Genomic DNA, 21,486 nt, shown 5'->3' on the forward strand with positions numbered 1-21,486 from the left:
TGACCAGGAAAGAGTTTCAAAACAAACAAAATGGCGTCGTTTGTTAACATTGAAACCCGGGAGACACCGACATTAGTTTACTTTGAAAGCTTTACCGGAAACGACCTTGTTTTTCAACGGTGGCTTGAGCACCATTTCGAGCGCTCCAAGTGAGCCAGCCCGGCCGGCCGGGCCGGACTGTGTGTGCAAGTCAGTCAGTCACATGGGCGGGCATGGGCTGGCTCGCATCTTTTTCACGCTTTACCTTTCACCACTTTTTGCTACTTTTTCTCTTTCTCGAAATGGCTGCAAAGTTAACAAGCAAGCAGCCCCATATTTTAACGATGGCCGAGAAGGTGTAATTTTCCTTTTGTTTGGCTTTTATTTTTGACACCATGACAGAGGAGAGCAGAAGTGAGAGCGGCAAGGATTGGGACAAGCAGCCCCGCTTGCGAGTGTGCGTCCTCAACGAGCTTCTGAAGACGGAACGGGATTACGTCGCCACCCTGGAGTTCCTCTCGGTGAGTTGCACTTGAAAAATGGGCGAAAGCCGGTGCTGCCCAATTGCCGGCCAAATTGCCGGCCAAATTGGCTGCCGTGTACGACGAGGTATCACGGTGCACATTGCAGGTGCTTCAGTCATCAAGTTAGCATCAGTGTAGCTTAAAATGCAGTGAAATAACAACAAAATGAAAACATAGATTTCCCCAAAAACAAAAGTTGAGAAAAAACACTTGACAAGACAAAAGACACACCTCCCCGTATGTAAACAACAACAATAACACTTGGGGGTGCGCATGGTGTCAACAAGTTTGGAATGGCTCCTTTGGGAAATGCTCTTATTTTCGTCGTCTATTCAAACTGCTTTTATGCGGGCGGCCTTGTCGATATGTGATGTGTGCACCCCTGGAATGAACGGTGCTACAATATTTCTATTCTGTGATCATTCTTCTGCACACCCAGGGCTGTGCATGCATGCCACAATTTGTTAAGACCTTTTGAGTCCCATAATAGGGCCAGATTTGGTTCTATTTGCTTTTCTTCTTCCTGTAAAGACTATTTCCAAATGTTTTCCTCCTCCATTGAGTTTGTTAAGCAGTACTTTTGAAGAATACCCCTTGAATAAACAATTGGAACGCTATGAATTGCAATCGCAATAAAGAAGGCTCAGTCTTCTTTTCTATTGCTATCTCAAGCCCACATGTTTCTAATGGAGCTCATATTAGGGATGAGTGGGGATGGGGTGGATCGCAATCTGGCCTTTCTTAGAAGCGCCATCAGAGAGTGTGTGTCATGTTGTGCGTCTGCAAACGTGTGCGCGTGTGGCCTCGTTCCTCCGCCTCCTCGCTCCGTTTTATCTCCACGGGAATTCATTTGGGAGGATTGGCTGCTCCGTTACAAGGCGAGTCTGTTCTGGGCGGAAACGCCGGTGCTGCCGGATGCGTCCGGACGAGCCGAGAAGAATCGATATATAAAAGGGGCTTCGCTTAACCGGTGCTGGCAGATGCTCAGGGAAATGAGTGCGGAAGGTGATTCGGAAGTGTCGGGATATTTTCCCACACCATTAACTCCCGACCGAGTACTGATTATTTCAAGTGGGGAGATTTTTGGGCCTGGAACAGATAAATTCAATTCTTAGTCATTCCAAATTTAGGGGCTAAATTCAACTCAGTCCACTGTAGTTTGTTGGTATATTTCCTTTTTGGGGGGGTTTCTGGTGAGGAGGGGGGGGGGGCAACCCCTCATTGTTCCACAGCATTTCCCAAATCTCGGAGGAATTCCTCCCACAGGAAGTGTGCTTTACAAAACCAGTTTCACAGAGCCTCCTGGCCAGCGTCCGCTCTCTGTGACCCACCCTGCACTTTTGCCTTTCACCTCTTTGAGCAACCCTACACACACACGCACGCACACACACACACACACACACACACACACACACACACACACACACACACACGCACACACACACACACACACTTGTGTCCAAGATCAAAACAGGGACATTAAAAGTCAAATTGAGCCCACTCTACGCTAGGACTTCATTAGTGACATTTCCGCATCGCGTTTGAATGTGTCAGGTACTCGCTGAGACCGCCGATACGAGCAACCGATACTAAATGCACCAAAAAATCGGACATGCAGTAAGTGACAGCGGTTGGTGCGATACTGCAGCAAAAAAATGCTATTGTTTAAAAAAAGAATTGTCATTGTGGCAAATGAAGTTTTATATAAATAAATAAATAAATACGAGCAGTATTGGTGCTCGGTAATGATGATCGAAGCTTTTAAAAACGACTATGTTCACACGGGGGCCGGAAGAAATGGAGCCTTTAACTTTTTTCGTGCGCAAAAATAGCTGGCGGAAAATCCTGGTGGTACTAAAAAAAGGTTACGGGAGATGTCCCAAATAGGTTTGGATGTTACATAAAGACTAATTATAACTGGAGAGAGTGGGCGCTTGTGTTTATCTTTGGCGGAATGAGCTAGGAAAAACAAAAAAGACTTTATGTCAACATTGTGTGTCGCAGGCCTTTGCCATTGTCATGTCTGACATGAAAATAATGAGTATGGCAAGATTTAGGTGAAGCGCTCCCTTAGCTGCCCCTTTTCCTTGGCTGGACTACAAAGCGCAGTTGGCATACGTTTATTGCAATTCATTTGAGTGCTTTTCACAAACACAGCCTTGATGTGAAATGAAATACGAAGAACCAAAAGCCTCCTGATGCTCTGGCAGCCATCTGTTGCCAGGCGGATTTTATCATCTGTAGTAATGGCCTGTGAAGGGATGGAGACTAAAACAAATATATATATATGTATATATTTTTTTTTTATTGTCATGTCTTGGAACAATTTATTCAAGAGTTTCAGGTGCTTGGCTTTCCTTCCTTCCTTCCTTCCTTCCTTCCTTCCTTCCTTCCTTCCTTCCTTCCTTCCTTCCTTCCTTCCTTCCTTCCTTCCTTCCTTCCTTCCTTCCTTCCTTCCTTCCTTCCTTCCTTCCTTCCTTCCTTCCTTCCTTCCTTCCTTCCTTCCTTCCTTCCTTCCTTCCTTCCTTCCTTCCTTCCTTCCTTCCTTCCTTCCTTCCTTCCTTCCTTCCTTCCTTCCTCCCTCCCTCCCTCCCTCCCTCCCTCCCTCCCTCCCTCCCTCCCTCCCTCCCTCCCTCCCTCCCTCCCTCCCTCCCTTCCTTCCTTCCTCCCTCCCTCCCTCCCTCCCTCCCTCCCTCCCTCCCTCCCTCCCTCCCTCCCTCCCTCCCTCCCTCCCTCCCTTCCTTCCTTCCTTCCTTCCTTCCTTCCTTCCTTCCTTCCTTCCTTCCTCCCTTCCTTCCTTCCTTCCTTCCTTCCTTCCAGCTTTCCTTCTTTCCTTCCTTTCTTCCTTCCTGGCCTTGCTCATCTTTTACATTGTGCTGCTGCAGGCTTCCTGCTTCAAGCAAGGTGCGGAGAAATCCACGTTGAGCTCAGAGGAGCTATTCTGAAAAGAAAAAGAACACAACCGCACACTGTCTTCCTTTGGAGTCGATATTAAAAGTCCACGGAAATGAACAGCACAGTTGTCAGCGTCGGTCGGACGTGACGCGGATGGCCAAGGAGGGCGGCCGGAAGGGAAGAGCGTCACCGAAGATGCTCTACTTGGGATTCAGGCCTGAGCGGCTGGCCGGCGTCCAGACAACCCGGATCCATTGTCGGGCTTCAGAAAGGCTTCTCCGGAGCGGCGGATGCAAACAATCGGCGCTTTGCTTCAACGCTAGTAAATAAAACAAGTCAATTGAAAGCACAACGCAATTAGGCAAATGAAGTGGATATTTACGGGCCGTCCTGAAAATGGGCTTGGATTCACAGTCGGCCCAGGTCCATAAATCCAATGAGTCAGCTTGCCGTCTTCCAGGGCTTCACTTTTAACGAAATTAGCTTTGCTGTTTTTCCTCAAAAGGAGCATGTTTTCTTTCCCTTCCCTGGGACTTTATTCCAGGAATAACATAGACGCTGGGTGAATTCATTTCGTAATGATGATAGCGAGTAAACGTCTCGCATGCTTAGTAGTACTGTTTATTTTTGAAACAAATATTTTTCTCACTATATATAGATCTATATTATATCTATTTTCTTAGCATTCTGGAGAGCGTACCTTTTTTTTTTTTTACTTGGAGCACTTTGCCCAATTTGTAATTGTCGCCGCACTGTATATTTTTATGACTATAAATATAATTTGACATTTTCCTCTGGCCATTGTTTGATGCCGTACGTCGGTAGCAGGAAGCGGACCTTCCGCCGCTCGGGCCCTGTCGAGGGCCGTGTACTCCGTGTTTGTACATATTAGACTTGCTAATGGCATGCTAATGCCGCCGAGTGTCGGAGAGTCGCGAAGTGTGCCGCAGAATGCTAATCAGCCAGTTGGAGTGCAACAAAGAGCCCGAAGTAGCCCCCTTTTATTATCATATGCAGCATTTATCTTTAGTTTTCAGTTTTAGTTGTAATGATTTTTTTGCCCGTTTTACAATAAGCTCAATTGTCAAACGTCAACCTCTTTTCCTCTTCCAGGTGTTCCTGCATCGACTGAACCAATACGCTGCCACCAAAATGGACAAAAACATCACGGAGGAAACGGTCAAAGTGAGGAGACTTTAATAAAGCAATTTCCAAGGGGAAAAAATCAATACAACAAATTTGACAGGGCTCTTGAAAATGCCAGCGCACCCTCCACAGGCCGTAAAAACATTTGGATTGAATTTCTCCTCTTGATGTTTTAAATGTGCAGACACGACAAAGCCGCTACGTTCTTGAGTTTTGCTTCGCCATCTTGATCCCAGACACTTTCTTCATTGACTCCTCTCAGATGTTGTTCTCCAACATTGCGGACATCCTGACGGTGCACAAAGACTTCCTGTCCATGGTGGAGGAGCTGCTGCAGCCCGAGCCGCACGCTCACCATGTCGTCGGACGCTGTTTTTTGCACTTTGTGAGTGATGAAAAAGCCAACAACAAATCGGATGTACACACAGACAACATTTGCGTTGACTTTGCAGAGGCGGCGTTTCCAGATTTACGACGAATACTGCGGAAATCACGAGAAGGCCCAGCGGCTGCTGCTGGAGCTCAACAAGATCCGCGGCGTCCGTACGTGCTTGCTGGTGGGTGAGAGGACAAAGTGCCACTTGCTGTGCTTTGTTGAAAACATCTATATTTCGCGTCTCATGATTAAGGAGCCTTTTTCAATCAAAACATGTTTTGGTGTCGGTTGTGCGGCCGTGCGTGAACGTACCGACTCTCCCCTGCCGGGGCAGAACATTAACAAGCCGTTGCGTTTGAGCGAGACAGCTGACGAGCGTGGGAGGACTTCCACTTCCTGCCGCGCTCCGGGAGACTTCCACAAGGGGAGCATCACGGAGCCGGAAGGAAGGACCAAAAGAAAAAAAGTTGTATTCCCCTTTCATCAAGGTTTGTGTCTTGTGCAGAACTGCATGTTGCTGGGAGGGCGGAAGAACACCGAAGTGCCACTGGAGGGGCTACCTGCTGGCTCCCATTCAGAGAATCTGCAAGTACCCGTTGCTGCTCCGAGTGAGTTTCAGCAAATTCCCAATCAGCCCAATCGAAAAGCTCCAGCTGCGAGCTTTGGCTTCGTACCTGTTCTCCGCTCGTCACTTCTCAAATATCCGTGCTCAAAGGCTCGGGTCTCCTTCATCCTGTTTTCACGCGGCGAGCCCGGCCAGACTTTGTCCAAACGCATGCACACGTGTAAGACAAAGGAGGTCATTTGACGCCGGAATGTTTAGAGGCGTCACAGCTGTCAGGTCTTGTCTCGTGGAAATCAGAGTTGAACACAAATATATATACGATAAAACTCCCCCCTCCCCTGTGTTTATCAGGAGCTCCTCAAGCGGACGCCCAAGAAGCACGAAGACTACGCGCCGGCGCAGGAGTCGCTGCAGGTGATGAAGGCCGTGTGCTCGGGCATCAACGAAGCCAAGCGGCAGATGGAAAAACTGGAGCTCCTGGAAGAGTGGCAGTCGCACATCGAAGGCTGGGAGGTGCGTTTCGACATTCCGCCTCGGGGTCTTTTCATGATTAGGGGCGCTAATTGTAGCACCAAAAAGAAGCGCTGGGTGGCTGGGTGGGCGCCTCCAGATGCCACCTCAACACAAATCCAAAAGAACATTTTTGACCTCCAATAACTTTTCACTCTTTGGTCGTTCCCAATTGGTCATCCACATCTCAGCTACCACATTTGATGGCGGGTAGAGGAAATGAGAAATGAGACTAAATGATGCTATTAAGGTCTGTCTGCTTTGCTTTTATGACGGAAGCAATGAAGGTGCCATCAAAATAACTCAACAGCTGTGGGAACACTTGTCAGGGCGCAAGCTCATTAAACACGTGCACTTTTTTTTGTAAGTGGACATAACAAGTCTACAACCCCCTGTTGGAATGTTACACATTTCATTCCTTTTCAAATCAAGATTTTCAAAATAAAAAAAACAACATCTGCTTGGTTTTGAAAGGAGCAAACATGAAGATGGAACATGGAATAATAGCGTGCCGAGGCTAATTTGAGCAAAGTGCGTGTTGAAGGGAGCGTCTGGTCCTACAAAATGACTCCAACATCTGTTTGGCCTTATTGGATGTTCAAAAGGTCCTAAAAGAGCAATAGAATGTTAAAACACGTGCGTGGCGCTACAGTTATTTTTAGCTGCCAATCAAACGTGGCACGCCAACTCACCCGGGAGGAGGCAAGGTGAGGGAAAAGACATTTTCCTGACACCGTATAACACACGCACACACGCAGGATGTTATTCTATGGACACCAATTGAAGAGGAAGCGGTGTGTGTGTGTGTTTTTTCTTTTCGCACCCCAGAGAGATTGGACGGACGGGAAAGGCCGGCCGGGCTTTTGTAATCTCCTCTCTTCCCCATGCGTGACTGTTCAATATTCCAACGTCTCTTTAACACGTACGCGTGTGTCGTCAGGGTTCCAATATTACCGACACGTGCACGGAGATGCTCATGCACGGCGTCCTGCTGAAGATCTCCGCCGGCAACGTGCAGGAGAGGATCTTCTTCCTGTTTGACAAGCTCCTGGTCTACTGCAAGAAGAAAAGCAGGTGGCTGGCTTCCAGTCTGCTCTTGTTCATGTTGTCGACTTCTTTTGCTGCGTGGTCTCATACGAAGGCCGTTTGTGTTGTCTCCCAAGACGTTTGAAAAACAGCAAAGGCACCACGGAGGCTCCTCGCTATCTGTTCAGAGGCAGAATCAACACAGAAGTGATGGAAGTGGAGAACGTGGACGACGGAACAGGTCTCTTTTTTTATTTTAGTAGAAGCCCTTCATTTCCCAAACTGGCTTTCTCTCTATGATGGACGCGGCAGGCAGGCAGGCTCGTGGGTGTCCTGCCAACACCGCAGGCGGGCTAGCGTATCATGAAGACCGTTTTCTGCTTTCTGCCAAGCGCACACTTGCTGCCAGAGGTTGACAAAATGACCTTGAGCTATTTTCAAAATAACGGCAGACGCATACTGATGATGGTTGGCATGCTTGGATGGAGCGCGCACACACACACACACACACACACACACACACACACACACACACGTAAGAGTGGATCCAATGAAAGTCCCCCACCCCCTGCAGCCGACTACCACAGCTCCGGCAACATCGTCAACAACGGCTGGAAGATCCACAACACGGCCAAGAACAAGTGGTTTGTGTGTATGGCCAAGACGGCGGAGGAGAAGCACGAGTGGCTGGAGGCCATCATGAAGGAGCGCGAACGTCGCAAAGGTACGTCGGAAGATCCGGCTGTCCCAATACTTTTGCCCACATGCTATGCGTCTGCGTGCATCCGTAGGACTGACGCTGGGCATGGAGCAGGACACGTGGCTGATGGTGTCCGAGAAGGGGGAGAAGCTCTACCAGCTGATGAGCAAAGGACACCTCATCAAAGACCGCAAACGCAAGCTCAGCACTTTTCCAAAGTGCTTCCTTGGAAGGTGAGATTGCCCAAATCTGCGGACAACTTACTTGATAACGGGGCCAATGGAACAAGCTTCCAAAATAACAACAGCTTACTTCACAAGCTAACAATGAGTGTGAGCGTGAGCAAGCTCCCCTTTTCCGCCAGCTTGCACTCCTCCCACGCCGTTCCGGCTGCGGTGTGTCTGAGAGCTCGACGAGGCGGTCGTTGCTCATTCTCAAACCGCCGTGCCGTGTAAATCCGGCCGCAGCCATGTCCTTTCCGCCGCCGCCGCCATTGCACGCTTTTAAAAATAACAGCGGTGTTATTGTAGTGCCGCCGTTATTACCGCTCATCGCTGCTGACGTGAGAAGGCCAGTTGGAATTTGTCATCTTTGAAATAACCGTCGACCGCACGTGAGAAAATGTGTCATTCCTTCCTGGTACAAGTCAAGCCAATGACTTTTCTTTCCATCTTTTGTGAGTCCAGAAAAAAAAGGTTGCCGCTAATTGGTGAGCCACCCACCACCATATGCTTGTCACTTTAGTCGAGACTTTTTATTTTGACAAGTTTCTACTTTCTTTTTCGATTCATTATTGACAAAACCTACGTTAGCTTCGCAAGCCAGTGTTTTTTCTCTTTCTTTTCCCCCTCACCACTCGTGCCATTTATGTTCCTGAGGGCATCCTTGCATCATCTCTTCCTTCCTGGTTTACAATTGGACACGATTGTCCGGCAGAGACGTCAAGGCCAAGCGCTTGAGAAGAGCGTAATGTTGGTTTGGCTGCTGCGGTCAGACGAGGAAGGTCAAGGATGAAATCACGGCAGAACGAAGCCGTCAGATTAGCTGGCGTGTTTGTCGTTCCGCCACTCGTGCACTTGTGATGTTTTCGCATCCAATCTTTATTTCTGTCTCTCTCTCTCTCTCTCTCTCTCTCTCTCTCTCTCTCTCTCTCTCTCTCTCTCCAGTGAGTTTGTATCCTGGCTGATGGAAATGGGCGAGACGGGCAACCCGGAGGAGGGCGTCCACCTCGGTCAGGCCCTGCTGGAGAATGGCATCATCCACCACGGTCTCTCACCGCAGCTTCATGCCCCTCGCTAGCCTCGTTAGCTGCTTCTTATTGGTATAACAGATGGACCCCGGTCATGTAAAAATCAGGTGGTACAAACGCAAATCAAACCAGAAGCTAACAAATGAGCAACTGTTGCGTTTCCACTCAGGGGTCCTTCTTGTCAAACGTACTGTATGTTGCCTACCAGCATGCTACGATTGACTTTTCGCATTTAACAAGGCGTCGCATGGACGGACGCACGGAGGCCATTGCCGTTGTTTCCGGCTCTCGGGGATTATTATGAGCATTCATTTAGTTGAGCGGCAGTGTTTGGGTGGCACACTTCCCGTGTGTTGAGCTCATGAAGCTCAAGCTGCAATATGTCGGTCCGAAAAGACTCTCAAACACTCAGCGGCCCTTTATTGCTTCCTGGGAGGTAAATGAGCGTGTGGGAAAAACGACCTAATATCCATCTCTCAAAGTGGGATTTTCTTTTTCAGTGACCGACAAGCACCAGTTCAAAGCCGAGCCCGTCTTGTATCGCTTTCGCTACGACGACGGCACCTACCATCCCAGGAGCGACATGCACGACGTCATATCCAAGGTAACCTGCCCGATGATTGGAAAATAAGAGGTGGATGAAAATGAAGCGGGTGGATTGATTCCCTTCTCGTTTGCAGGGCGTTCGCCTGTTCTGTCGGCTTCACAGCCTCTTCACTCCCGTCATCAGGTGAATTCACTTCTACGGCTTGACACGACCCGACCAATCGACAGCATTAGAATGCTGATGTTTCACTTTGGCGCAATAGCCCCCCAAAATGAGCACTACTCCCATTTGATCACACTCCGAACCACTCCTGTCTGTAGGCAGACTTGCACCAAGATCTTTCCTCGGCCTTTGCGCCACTCATCCCCAAAGCATGGCGGAAATGCTCTTTTCTGAGAAGCCTCCTAATAGAGAATTACAGTCATCCAGCCTTGAGGGAGGCCTCGCAAAACAAGCATGTCCCATCTATCATAAGAAGAAAAAGACGATTTTTATCCTTGGCCTTTGTCCCACCACAGAAATGGGTCTGGTAGTTTTCGGAGCAATCCTGCCGACTCCCAAACAAACGGCTCTAATAGGCCCTTTTCTCTTTGCGCAGCAAATTGCAAACAACCTCAGTCTGTTTCCTCGTGCTGGACATATGGGTGCTCACCAGAGCGCAGTTTCCCCCCCCCCCGGCCCATTTATCACTGGTGACAGGCTCTCCTATTCAGCGGGGGATGGAGGGAAGGCACAGCGCTTTTGGCTGCCTCGTCCCAGACGCATCCAGTTACATAACGCAAGAAGCAACAATCTCCTCATGAGTGTGGTGCAAAGTCATAGCAGTTGTACTGGATTTTTCCCGGGGGGCTGTAACTTGGCCCTTGTGCCTACCTCCCTCCCCGAACGGGGGGGGGGGGGCCCGATGTTCATGGGAAAGTCACGGCTCTGTTTGTGTCTCTGGCAAAGTGAGCGCGCAACACTGAGGAGGGGGAAGGGGGTGTGCTGAGGGTACCCCCGGGACCAAACACTGCTGAGGCCCTCGCTCGCGCGCTCTGGAATGTTGTTTTCCTGTCGCCAATTGTCCAGAACGTGGACTCATTTACCGCCGTGGCATACACTTTTATTTTTGCTCATTTATGATCATGATTAGACAGCGTTAGTGCTCTCCTTCAGTTTGTCCAGCGCAAAAGGAAGAAGGAGAAACGGATTCCCTTAAAAAGTTGGCTTTCATCCATTCACAGGGACAAGGATTACCATTTGAGGACGTACAAATCGGTGGTGATGGCCAACAAGCTTATCGATTGGCTTATAGCACAGGTACCGCTTCTCTTGTTTTGATTGAGCAAAAATCATCGACGGGCGAATAAGAAGTCGTTTGGTGTGTTTCTCGCAGGGCGACTGCAGAACAAGAGAGGAGGCGCTGATTTTGGGAGTCGAGCTATGCGACAATGGATTCGTGCATCACGGTAAACAAAGCGCTCGTCCGAGTTCCGGTCCAACCTCCTGGAAACGTGGCGTACGGTTCTCGGAGCAGAGCGAAATACCACATCGTTTCTCTGATCATTAGCATTTTTGCATTCATCAATCAGTGCTGGAGAAGAGCGAATTCAAGGACGAGCCGCTGCTCTTTCGCTTCTTTGCCGACGAGGAGATGGAGGGCTCCAACACCAAACACAAGCCGGTCAAGCATGACCTGAAGATAGTGGAAAACGTCATCTCCAAGTGTCTCCTGGTGAGGGAGGGCATCCTGACTTCCCGCCGCCACGCTCCGGGCTTTGTGCCGCTGAGCCGCTGAGCTTTTTCTTCCTTCAGATAAGACCCAGTGACGCAGGCTACGGATTCACGCTGGAGGAGAGGAACCGGCTGCCCATCATCAAGTCGGTGGAGAAGGGCTCACCCGCTGAGGTGAGAGCGAGCAATAATGATGATAGTTTGCATTGTGGCAACTCAACGTGATGGCCTTCTAAGATGGCCGGCCTGGAGGTGGGGAAGAAGCTGTTTGCCATCAACGGAGACCTGGTGTTCCTCAGGCCTTTCTCGGAAGTGGCCGTTCTCCTCAGGCGCTGTTTCCTCAGCAAGGGGCCGCTCCGGGTCCTGGTCAGCACCAAGCCCAGGGAGTATGTCTGATTTTTGGGATTCAAACAAGCAAACAGGCTGAAAGAAGGAGCGCTTAGCTGAAAAAGAAACATTGACATGCTAACTATTGGCTTAGATCGTTACGCTTTTCAAAGCCAATTTGGAGCTACACATGCAGGCAAGGCAAACGATAGGCGTCGATTCTTCATCCTCTTCAAATAGGACAGCTTATTATTACGTCTGATTCCAGGACTGTGAAGATTCCCGACTCGGTGGACGGTTTGGGCTTCCAGATTCGCGGTTTCGGCCCCTCCGTGGTTCACGCCGTCGGAAGAGGTAAAATAGAAGGACGCGTTGCGGTCTTAGCTCGTGCCACTCCTTGTGTAATCTGCCGTGTTGTGCTCATCTAACCTAACGCAGCATGTTAGGAAGGCCATCGAGGTTAGTACGCAAGGTGGCGGCGCCGGCGGCGGCCATCTTTTGGCTCCTGTCAATCACGTCCCTCCAGATAAACAACTTCCATCCTTTCTCATCATACAGAATGTGGAAGGCGTTTCGGTTCCTATGTTGACCATCTCCTCCCCCACCAGGTACGGTGGCGGCCATGGCCGGGCTGCACCCGGGCCAGTGCATCATCAAGGTGAACGGCATCAATGTTAGCAAGGAGAGCCACGCCAGCGTCATTGCTCACGTGACGGCGTGCCGCAAGTACAGGCGACCCTCGCAGGTCAGAACAATTGATGACAACAAAACATGAAGTGATGACACTACATAGTTCGCCGTTGAAAAGTAGGAAAACAGACATGGGTTCTTGGGATTTTTCAAGCACCATACATACATAGGGTGGAGATGAAATCAAGACATACGGGGACCGCCCTGCTTGAGTAGCCGTGCACTGCGCCAGCCACCGCCGAGCGCAGCAAAGCGTGTCAACGTTGGCCAGAAAGCCACTTTGGGGTTTTGGGTGTGGGCAGAGCAGAGCAGAGCAGAGGAGAGCAGACGCAGCACCATGAGATGGGTCGCCGCGCTGGAAAACCAAATGCCAATAGTGTTTGTTTGCACACGTGCGCGTGAAGGAAGATGGCTTTGCTTTTGCCGAGACGTACGGTCAAATGTAACCAGAAGTATTTGGACCAGAGTTGAAAATGTTTCTCCTCTTGGCCAATGTAGCAAGATACAATCAAGTGGGTGTATAACAACAGTGAGAGCGCCCACGAGGACAACCAGAGGAGCAACCGCCAGGCCACCCCGGAGGACAACGCCGACGTCTTTGAGTGCAAAGTTGAAGGTGTTTATTCTAGCCCGGACAAAAATGCATTGGAGTTAGCATTAGCATTAGCAATGTGCTGTGTCTCAGAGGCGATGGCCAAGTTCAACACCATCGCCATCATGGACGGCAACAAGGACCACGTGAGCCTTACGGTGGACAACGTTCACCTGGAGTACGGCGTGGTGTACGACTACGACAGCACGGCCGGCGTCAAGTGTCACGTCTTGGAGAAGATGCTGGAGCCCAAAGGCTTCTTCAGCCTCACTGCCAAGGTACAGGTTTCATTTAGCGTGGAAAGACGCCTTCAAACGTGGAAAGACGCCTTCAACGTTCACCTGCCTAGATCCTGGAAGCTCTGGCGCATAACGACGACACGCTGGTGCGGACGTGCGCTAAGCTGACTTCCGGCGGTGACGTCATCCCCGAGGAGCTGCGGACGCCGTTCCACGCGGTGTGCGCCGAGAGGGTGGAGCACATCAACCGACGCGTCACCAACTACAGAAAGGTGAATGTCCTAAATAGTCAACCTCATAAATATGCTGTGCGTCCCAATATTTTTGCCCATAAACTAATACAATGTGGCCTTTTGATTGATGCTGTATATGTCTGGAGGCATAAAAAGGACTCTGAATTGAAACTGGTCTTGCATTAATTAGCAGTCATTCTATAAATAGCACAGCAGCCACAAGCAGGCCTCTTTTATGTAACATGTCACATTCCTTCTCAAGAACACGGAAAGGGGGGCAAGGAATGTCAGCAGGGAAGGAAATGACACAAGGGAAGGGGTTAGGGTGGTGCTCACTCTAACGTATTTTGCAAGAACCACACTGGAGACAAGCAAGCCATACCCTAACAGAAGGCCTGCAATTGTCCAATCCACTTGCCGTCCTCACGTTGTCCATCAGGATCGCATCAATGATCCGTATCAGTGCTACGTATATTGTCTCAGTAGCTTCTTTCCAACAGCATGAAAACAACAACATTTTTTTTCCCCAGAACAAACTTTGTGCAAATGCTTCAATTTGCTGTCTTTGCAGTTTGCCCGAGTGCTGAAGAACAGGGCCTGGCCTACCTTCAAGCAGGCGAAGGGCAAGGTGTCCCCCCTGCACAGCAGCGACTTTTGCCCCACCAATTGTCACGTCAACACCATGGAGGTGTCCTACCCCAAGACCACCACCTCCCTGGGAAGCTCCTTCGGGGTGCAGCTGGACAACCGCAAGAGCACGCCGGAGAAAAGCGGGCCATATGCTGCTGAGCAGGGTGAGGCTCGATGGAGACTGGAACGACAACGTGCCGTCTGTTAATAAACGCTTTTGCCAGCTACCTACTTCCTGGTTCATAGAGGAAGCAATTTTTCACTACGAGGTGCTTCCCCTGTTTCTCCAGGTAAGCTGAGCCCCATGCTCCACGTCCAACACACCATCACCTCCATGGCGGCCCCCTCGGGACACAGCCTGGGGCGCACCGAGGGCCACGGCCTGCGCTTCCTGCTCCGAGAGGACCACCTCCTCACCCTGGACGCTTACCAGAAGCTCCTGGACAAGCTGGACACCGTCGTCAAGGAGACGGAGACACACGGCGGACAGATTCACCAGTGAGTTGCTTCGCCGCGTTGTAAACAACGCTAGGCTTTGATCCAACCTTGGTCACCTCAGCTGTCGTCCCTTTGGGCCTCGACTAGCCAATTGCAGCAGCGTTCATAGGGCGTTTCCATGGCGACGGCATGCCGCTCTTCTGTGGCGGGCCTTTGTGCCACTGGGCCCTAATGAGGATGCCTCTGCAAGGAGGAGAGAATATCATTTGGTTGTATTCATCTACTCAGCCTCTTATCGTCCATCACGTGCCCGCCGGCGACCAAGAGCCCGGAGAGTTCCGTATCGGCCGAGAGTGACAACGACAAGGGCGAGCGAAACGGGGGGAAGAAAGTGTGCTTCAACGTGGCAGGGGACGAGCAGGAAGACTCGGGCCACGACACCATCAGCAACCGGGACTCGTACAGGTAAGGAAGACTTCATCAGTAAGTCCTTCACACTTCCACTAGAGGGAGCCCGCGTAGCACACTTCAATATAGTTCATCTTTTCAATCTTCTAACATGTCGTCCTTTTACAGTGACTGTAACAGTAACAGGAATTCCATCGCCTCCTTCACCAGCATGGGCAGCAGCCATTGCAGCTCCTACGTCCACAGCGACGAGATGGACTCGGGTACGGGCTGCCAGCCAAAGCATCGGCATTCGTGAACGACAGCCGAGACCAAACCTGGCTTATGTCGTTTCAGGGGAAGAGGTGGCGTCCAGCGTGCGGCTGTCTCATGAAAAGCAGAAGAAGCTTCACAGCTTCCTGGAGCACCTTTTCAGCCAGGTGAGAAGACGCTGACAGAGAGAGAGAGAGAGAGAGAGAGAGAGAGAGAGAGAGAGATCATCATGTCCATCATGAGAGACAGACATTGCCCCCTCAACTCTCCCCCAGGTGGACTCCATCACCAGCATGCTGCGAGGCGCACTGGTGGCACGGGCTTTCGAGCAAACCAAGTGCTTCACGCCCGGGAGAGGCTTCCAAGGTTGGGGAAACATCCAAATGCTAAGCGTAAAACGTACAGCTAGATCACTTTGGATTTTGGGTGTCAGAATTTGAGCAAGAGATGGAAGCCGAGATGAACTCCGCCAAGAGCTTGCGTCTCCACGTCAAGCAGGATCCCTGGAACCTTCCCGCTAGCGTCCAGACGCTCACGCAAACTGTGGCAAAGTTTGTGGAAGGTGGGATTTATTTGTCTTCAAAGTCTTCGCCGCCAAAGGTGAGAAAAATCTTTCTTGCTTTGTCTGCAGAGGTGAAGACCAGGCTGCTCTTAGTGCTGCTGCAGTATACAGGTTGGTCTCCTCCTCTCGCCGTCTGCCCACCAACACTAAAAAAGCCAAATGTGCAACTTGGTGTCCAAAAGGCACATTTGATTGGACTTTATGGCGTGTAATTAAAGAATTCAAAAGTCCTCATAAAGCGAGGGGCATTAAAAAGCGCTTCGGCACAATAAAACGCTTTTGAACAGGATGTTTATTTGCATTAAGAACCCCCACGGACCACAAATGGCGGCCATGCTCAGATGGCCCCGCGTAAAAGCAGAATTTTTTGGACATTGCTTTTGTCCAATTGAACGTGTTCCCTCCAGATTCGGAGATCCAGTTGCGTCGAGATATGGTCTTTTGTCAGTCGCTGGTGGCTGCCGTCTGCGCCTTCTCCGAGCACCTGCTAGCTGTTCTCAATCAGGTAAGTTCAAGATTGATAGATTGATTGATTGATTTAACGTTGGATTTACCCAACACTCTTTGACTGGTATGAACAGCGATTGTGTGGTTTTGTCTCTGTGCGCAGTTCCACTGTGCAGGCAAAGAGTCGGAGTTGGAGCAGGACCCGCAGGACCTGCAGGAGGTTCAGGAGGCCAGCAAACGATGGTTGGAGCAGATTGCCAGTGTAGGGCTGCTCTTCCACTTCCAATCGCTTCTCTCGCCTAACCTGGTGAGACTGAAAAAGAAACGTGGCAAAATCTGCAACTGAGGAATTCCTATTTTGAGCCGCTGCAAATTTGCCCTCTTTGTTTTTTAGACCGACGAGCAGGCCATGCTGGAGGACACTCAGGTGGCGCTGGTGGACTTGGAGAAAGTCACCTTCTACTTTCAGCACTTTGAAGGAGAACCCCGAGTGGCCAGTGTGTACACATCCATCGATTTCTCCCTCCCCAGTTGTCGGACTTGTAAGACTCAGCTTGGGAAGTTTATGATGTCCTCTTGTTTCCAGACATGCCTGTGTGGTACCACGTAGAGGGCACCAGGCAGCAGCTGAAGGTTTTCCTCCAGCTAGAGAATTTTTACTTCTCTCAACTGCCAGCCCGGCTGAGAGCCGGCGGCGGCGGCGTCAAAATCCATCCCGTGCTCTTCACGCAAGGTACGCTAGGCTTTTTTCTTTTTTTCTTTTTTTTTTTTTGGTGAAACATTTCCGATTTTCAACACACCATCACTGTCTAGCACTGGAGAGCATGGAGGGCTACTACTACAGAGACAGTGTGTCTGTGGAGGAGTACCAGGCCCAGATCAACGCCACCTCGTTGGACAAAGTCAAGCAGTACTACAAGAGGCTGAGGTCATTCAAAATGTGCATTACCCCAGCAAACATTTGACGCTCTTGTCATTCTTCATTCTTTGAAGCACTTGATCCAAAGCTAGGAAGACAACAGACAGTCAGCCGCGCTCCATGAAGTCCATCATCAAGTAGCCACCGGATTTATACTCTCAGCCTTCTGCGTGAGACAAAACATAGATTCATTGGCTTTTGATTGGTGCAAAATGTCGTCCCTGTCATTGGAGATAATCGATCGATGTGTCTTGAATGGCACCAGCTAATCTTATCTTTTCTACAAATCACCGGACGGGGCGAAACCTATCATAATCTAATCTTCAGGGGTTCGTAGGCCAAAATGGGAAGTAGCGGCAGCCGTGCGTGTTGGGCTCAATGTTCAAATAGGGGTCTGAAAAATCGGACCTTAACCTAACCTTCAGTGGTTTTGATTGTTTTGTTTTTTTTCCCGTCTGGAAATCTTTTAATTGGCCCAGAGGAGCGTCTCCGGACCCGTCATATCGACAGCAGCTTTCTGCCGGCCAGATTTTCCCCGCCTCGGGTCGCGTCAGCCGCTATCGATCGCTAGCTACCAATGTCAGAGAATGAAGAGAAACGCCGCCACCCACCGCTCAACTTGCACGACTGCGACGCTTTAGTGCAAATCGCCAACCCTGAAAAGTCTCCCGCTACTCTCCGGCCCTGTTGACACATCGGCGGGAACGTGCACCGTGCGTCAGTCTGACTTGAGGTCAAAGCCCGTGTGATTCCATTACAGCCACTTTCATCGAGCCTAGTGTCGCTATTCTTAGCCCGCTAGTGGATGACGGACATTTTGAACAGAGGCTGCTGAGTTTGGACGACTTGTCTGTAACAATAATTAGTGGTGCTCCGGCTTCTCTCCCAGGGCTTTCTACATGGATCAGTCCAACATGCCGCCCAGCTCTGCACCCAAAGCTGCTCTCATAGATAAGGTAAGACCTTAATAGCCTGTCAGTATTGCGCCACCGTTTGTGTTCCAATATCTGCCACTACCAACGTCCATCAATGCTATTTTTTTTTTATATTGCAGTAATATTGCGGTAAAGCATTGATTAGAGAACGCATGATCACATATATATACATTAGCGTTAAGCTTTCGGGGCAAGTCTCACAGGCGTTGCTGTCTGCAGCTGATGCGTCCCCTGAACGCGGTGGACGAGCTCCGCCGTCTGCTGGAGAGCTTCATCCGCTGCCGCCGCGCGGCCGCCTGCCAGTACACCGCCTGCGGGGCGTCCGGGGTGGGCCTGCTGACGGTGGCCTCGGAGCTGTGCTCGCGCCTGGGGGCCGCCCACGTGGTCATGTGCAACAACGGCGTTCACCGGTGAGTATTTAGCATTGACGCGACTGACTGCCGCCCCGACCTGCCCTCCCCTCCCCTGCCCTGCCCTGCCCTGCCCTGCCCTGCCCTGCCCTGCCCTGCCCCGCCCTGCCCTGCCCTGCCCTGCCCTGCCCTGCCCTGCCCTGCCCTGCCCTGCCCTGCCCTGCCTTTTGATGGCCGCCTCTCACTTTGATGCCGCAGCAGTTCTTTAATTAGCGCCAAGGATGTTCCACCTAATTGGGCCCATTGGTACTTTACTTGCTGCACGCAGTCTCCACAGTCGCAGTACTGTTGAATAACACATACTATATCTATCTGTAAATGGCACATAACATACATATGACGATTGTCTCGGAATTCACGTTTCCATTTGAGTCAAGGTCACACAAACAAACCCCCACGTGGGCTTAATAAAGTGTCCAAAGGTTTCCATTAGCGATCAGACCGGCGTGACGTGATCATCAGTCAAATGCTGCAATAGGGCGCGTGCCAGCCAGCCAGCCAGCCAGACAGACAGAAAGATATGGATCGTGTCATCGCGGCGGCACAGGAGGAAGACGAAAGCCGGGCGGCGGTGACAAACGATGGGGATATTTCCGTCCCGCCGCCCAATTGAGAAACGGCGGCTCAGCTCGGGGCAAATTAGCCATGGCCGGCCGGATATAGCGCTGGATGAAAAAGGAGGCGATTGACCGCGCTCCTTCCTGTCCAAAAGTGAGAGGACCAACTTTGTATTCCTGTTTTATTCCAGACAAAACTCTGCGGGAAAGGCGGCAGAATATTTTGATGCAATACATTATTTGAAGTCCTTGACGAATGGCTTCACGCTCCCAGCACGAGTGGTCACTTGGTTTTCAAAACTTTTGAGATTCAACACTTTCCAATCTCAACAAGCACGACAGGCTCTGTGCCAATTTTGGACACTTCTATTTGCAGTGAAAAGACTCGCAATCGATAAACCAGCGTGGCTTGTTCATGCCGAAAGGTCACCCGCCCGCTCGCTCGCTCGCTCTCTTTGCGTTGCCGTTAGGCGTACTTGTCATCTATGTACATGTGCTTGTGTTTAACTGTGTCAACACACACACACACACACGCACGCACGCACAACCGTTTTCCCCACTTTCCCCTTTTGGGAAGGAATGCAAATCCCAGCCCCAGAACCACAGCAGCCGGGAAATGCTCCCTCAAGATGCAAACAAGTGGTTTTTCATCCAATTTCACATCTTCCTGCTTCGTTCATTGGACTGGATTTTTTTCTTCCCAGTTGCACTCTGAGCGTGACGCTGGAGCAGGCCATCCTCTTAGCCCGCAACCACGGGCTGCCGCCTCGCTGCATTCTGCAGGCCACCGATGTCATGAGGAAACAGGTAACGGCATGGCGCCGCACAAATATTGACATTGCGTCTTGTCGGTGGGTGGCCAAAATTGACAAATGTATGGACAGCCCGCCCGACCCACGTTGTCAAAACGTAACAAATGCGCTTTGCTGGCATGAGCGTTGAAAATGAAAAGGTCACGGCGGATAGTCATGTGTCACATTTTAAGGATGGCGCTAAAGGTCACTGTTTGACAAACACCTTCCTATCCGTGCCGCATATTGCTTTCGCTTGTTCAAAATGTTGCTTTCCATGGAAATGTTTTCAATGTGCATGCCAGGCCACTCGTTGGCAGTGTAACAATCTGGTCCCCTAATGAGGAGCAGGTCATCAGAGTGATTGATTTATCCTTGACAGGTCATTGCGACGGATGATATGTCGTCAGTTGATCACTTAGGAGGTTGGGCTGGGCTGGGCTGTAATTGCGCCCTTGTCCTCGAGAGCTCGCCAAAGAGCCCTCATATCAGTAACCCGCTCAGCAAGCTATCGACAACAGAAAGCATGGAGCCACCTCTCACAATGGAGTCTGAAGACATTTTCAAGAGGCAGCTCACATTTTCTTGCGTTATCTCCCGCCGTCCTTTCATTGGCGTTAGTGGCCATCTTTGTCCGCCGGCTGTGATGGCAAAGGAATAATTGCTGATGCTATCCTGCTATCAGTAGAATGTCGCCATGACCGCTCGTGCGCCTTCTCTCTCTCTCTCTCTCTCTCTCTCTCTCTCTCTCTCTCTCTCTCTCTCTCTCTCTCGCTAGTCATTTTATTGTGTATGTGTGTGTGTGTGGTTATTTTCTTTTTGTGTCAGCTCAGCTTTCCAAATAAAGCTGCAGTGTGTGCACCAACCAGTGTGTGCTGACTACAGGAGCGTTAGCCTCCTGATTTTCCTGACTGGCCATAATGATAATTAGAACAAGAGCACGTAAACACCATTCATCTGGAAAACTCCTTACGACGCCATTTGATCAAATACAGGAAGACCAAAAAAGACCTTTTTTTCTCGTCGTCTCTTCTCAGGGTGCCCGAGTTCAGAACTCCGCCAAGAATCTCGGGGTGAGGGATCGGACGCCGTCGTCTGTGCCGAGGTGAAATAGGCGACGAAAGATGTGCAAACAAACTCTGTCTCTGAAAAAGTCACGTTGGGGTAACTTCATCTCTCCTCAGGTTGTACAAGCTGTGCCAGCCTCCGCCCCCTGATGGTGACCCCTAATGTATCGTAAATATGAAGACCCCCAATTTTTTTATTTTATTTTTTCCCCTTACACATCAGCATATAAATATGTCCAGCCTTTCGTGTAAATAGAATTTTTCAAAAGCATACTAATATTTTTATAATGTTTGCAACCTGTGTTTGGAACATCTCCACTCCTTATATTGTAAATCTACATTTTTATGATGATTATTTCCAATAGTATATCAGTACTCTGTTTATTTTTGAACTGCATTACTCAGGTTTCAGGCATATAGATGACATATTAGCGCCGATGGTAGCTCGCCACTATGCAAACTGAAAGCAGCACCAATAAGCTAGCTTTGTTTTGTTTACCAAAATAGTATTATACAATACACTAAAATCACGTCTATGTGTAAAATATATATATATATGTCAGGGATTTCATATCCGAGAATGAAGTATTGTCGTTTTTTGTTGCATGTGTTATATTAGAGGTTTTTATATTTTTGTTTGCATTAAAAGATGTAATGCTTTTACATTTGAATAGCATGAATCCATTGATTGTGAGTCAGTTGAACAGCATTTTACACTGTATGAAGATTCGACTCTTGAAGGTAAGTAATGTTTTGATT

At 49.9% G+C, this 21,486-nt stretch overlaps 1 protein-coding gene across 1 annotated transcript; it reads left to right on the forward strand.

Moving 5' to 3' along the window:
* The first annotated feature begins 141 nt into the window (after positions 1-141).
* On the forward strand, positions 142-21,398 carry prex2 (phosphatidylinositol-3,4,5-trisphosphate-dependent Rac exchange factor 2). Its single transcript, XM_061265993.1, is given in 42 exon segments — positions 142-500; positions 4,512-4,583; positions 4,807-4,929; positions 4,997-5,101; positions 5,426-5,473; positions 5,475-5,528; positions 5,837-5,998; positions 6,936-7,069; positions 7,159-7,262; positions 7,596-7,745; positions 7,813-7,954; positions 8,888-8,988; positions 9,471-9,574; positions 9,651-9,700; positions 10,741-10,816; positions 10,893-10,965; positions 11,089-11,231; positions 11,312-11,404; positions 11,468-11,616; positions 11,826-11,911; positions 12,166-12,302; positions 12,746-12,863; positions 12,933-13,117; positions 13,189-13,350; positions 13,883-14,105; positions 14,232-14,439; positions 14,668-14,844; positions 14,956-15,050; positions 15,124-15,206; positions 15,315-15,405; positions 15,473-15,601; positions 15,671-15,712; positions 16,009-16,106; positions 16,212-16,355; positions 16,443-16,545; positions 16,635-16,781; positions 16,862-16,976; positions 17,857-17,923; positions 18,122-18,312; positions 19,574-19,676; positions 20,698-20,765; positions 20,845-21,398. Coding segments are annotated over 42 exon segments (4,827 nt in total). The 5' UTR covers positions 142-374; the 3' UTR covers positions 20,891-21,398.
* The last annotated feature ends 88 nt before the right edge of the window (positions 21,399-21,486 follow it).

Source organism: Syngnathus typhle, linkage group LG19 (genome assembly GCF_033458585.1).
Source record: "Syngnathus typhle isolate RoL2023-S1 ecotype Sweden linkage group LG19, RoL_Styp_1.0, whole genome shotgun sequence".
NCBI lineage: Eukaryota > Metazoa > Chordata > Actinopteri > Syngnathiformes > Syngnathidae > Syngnathus > Syngnathus typhle.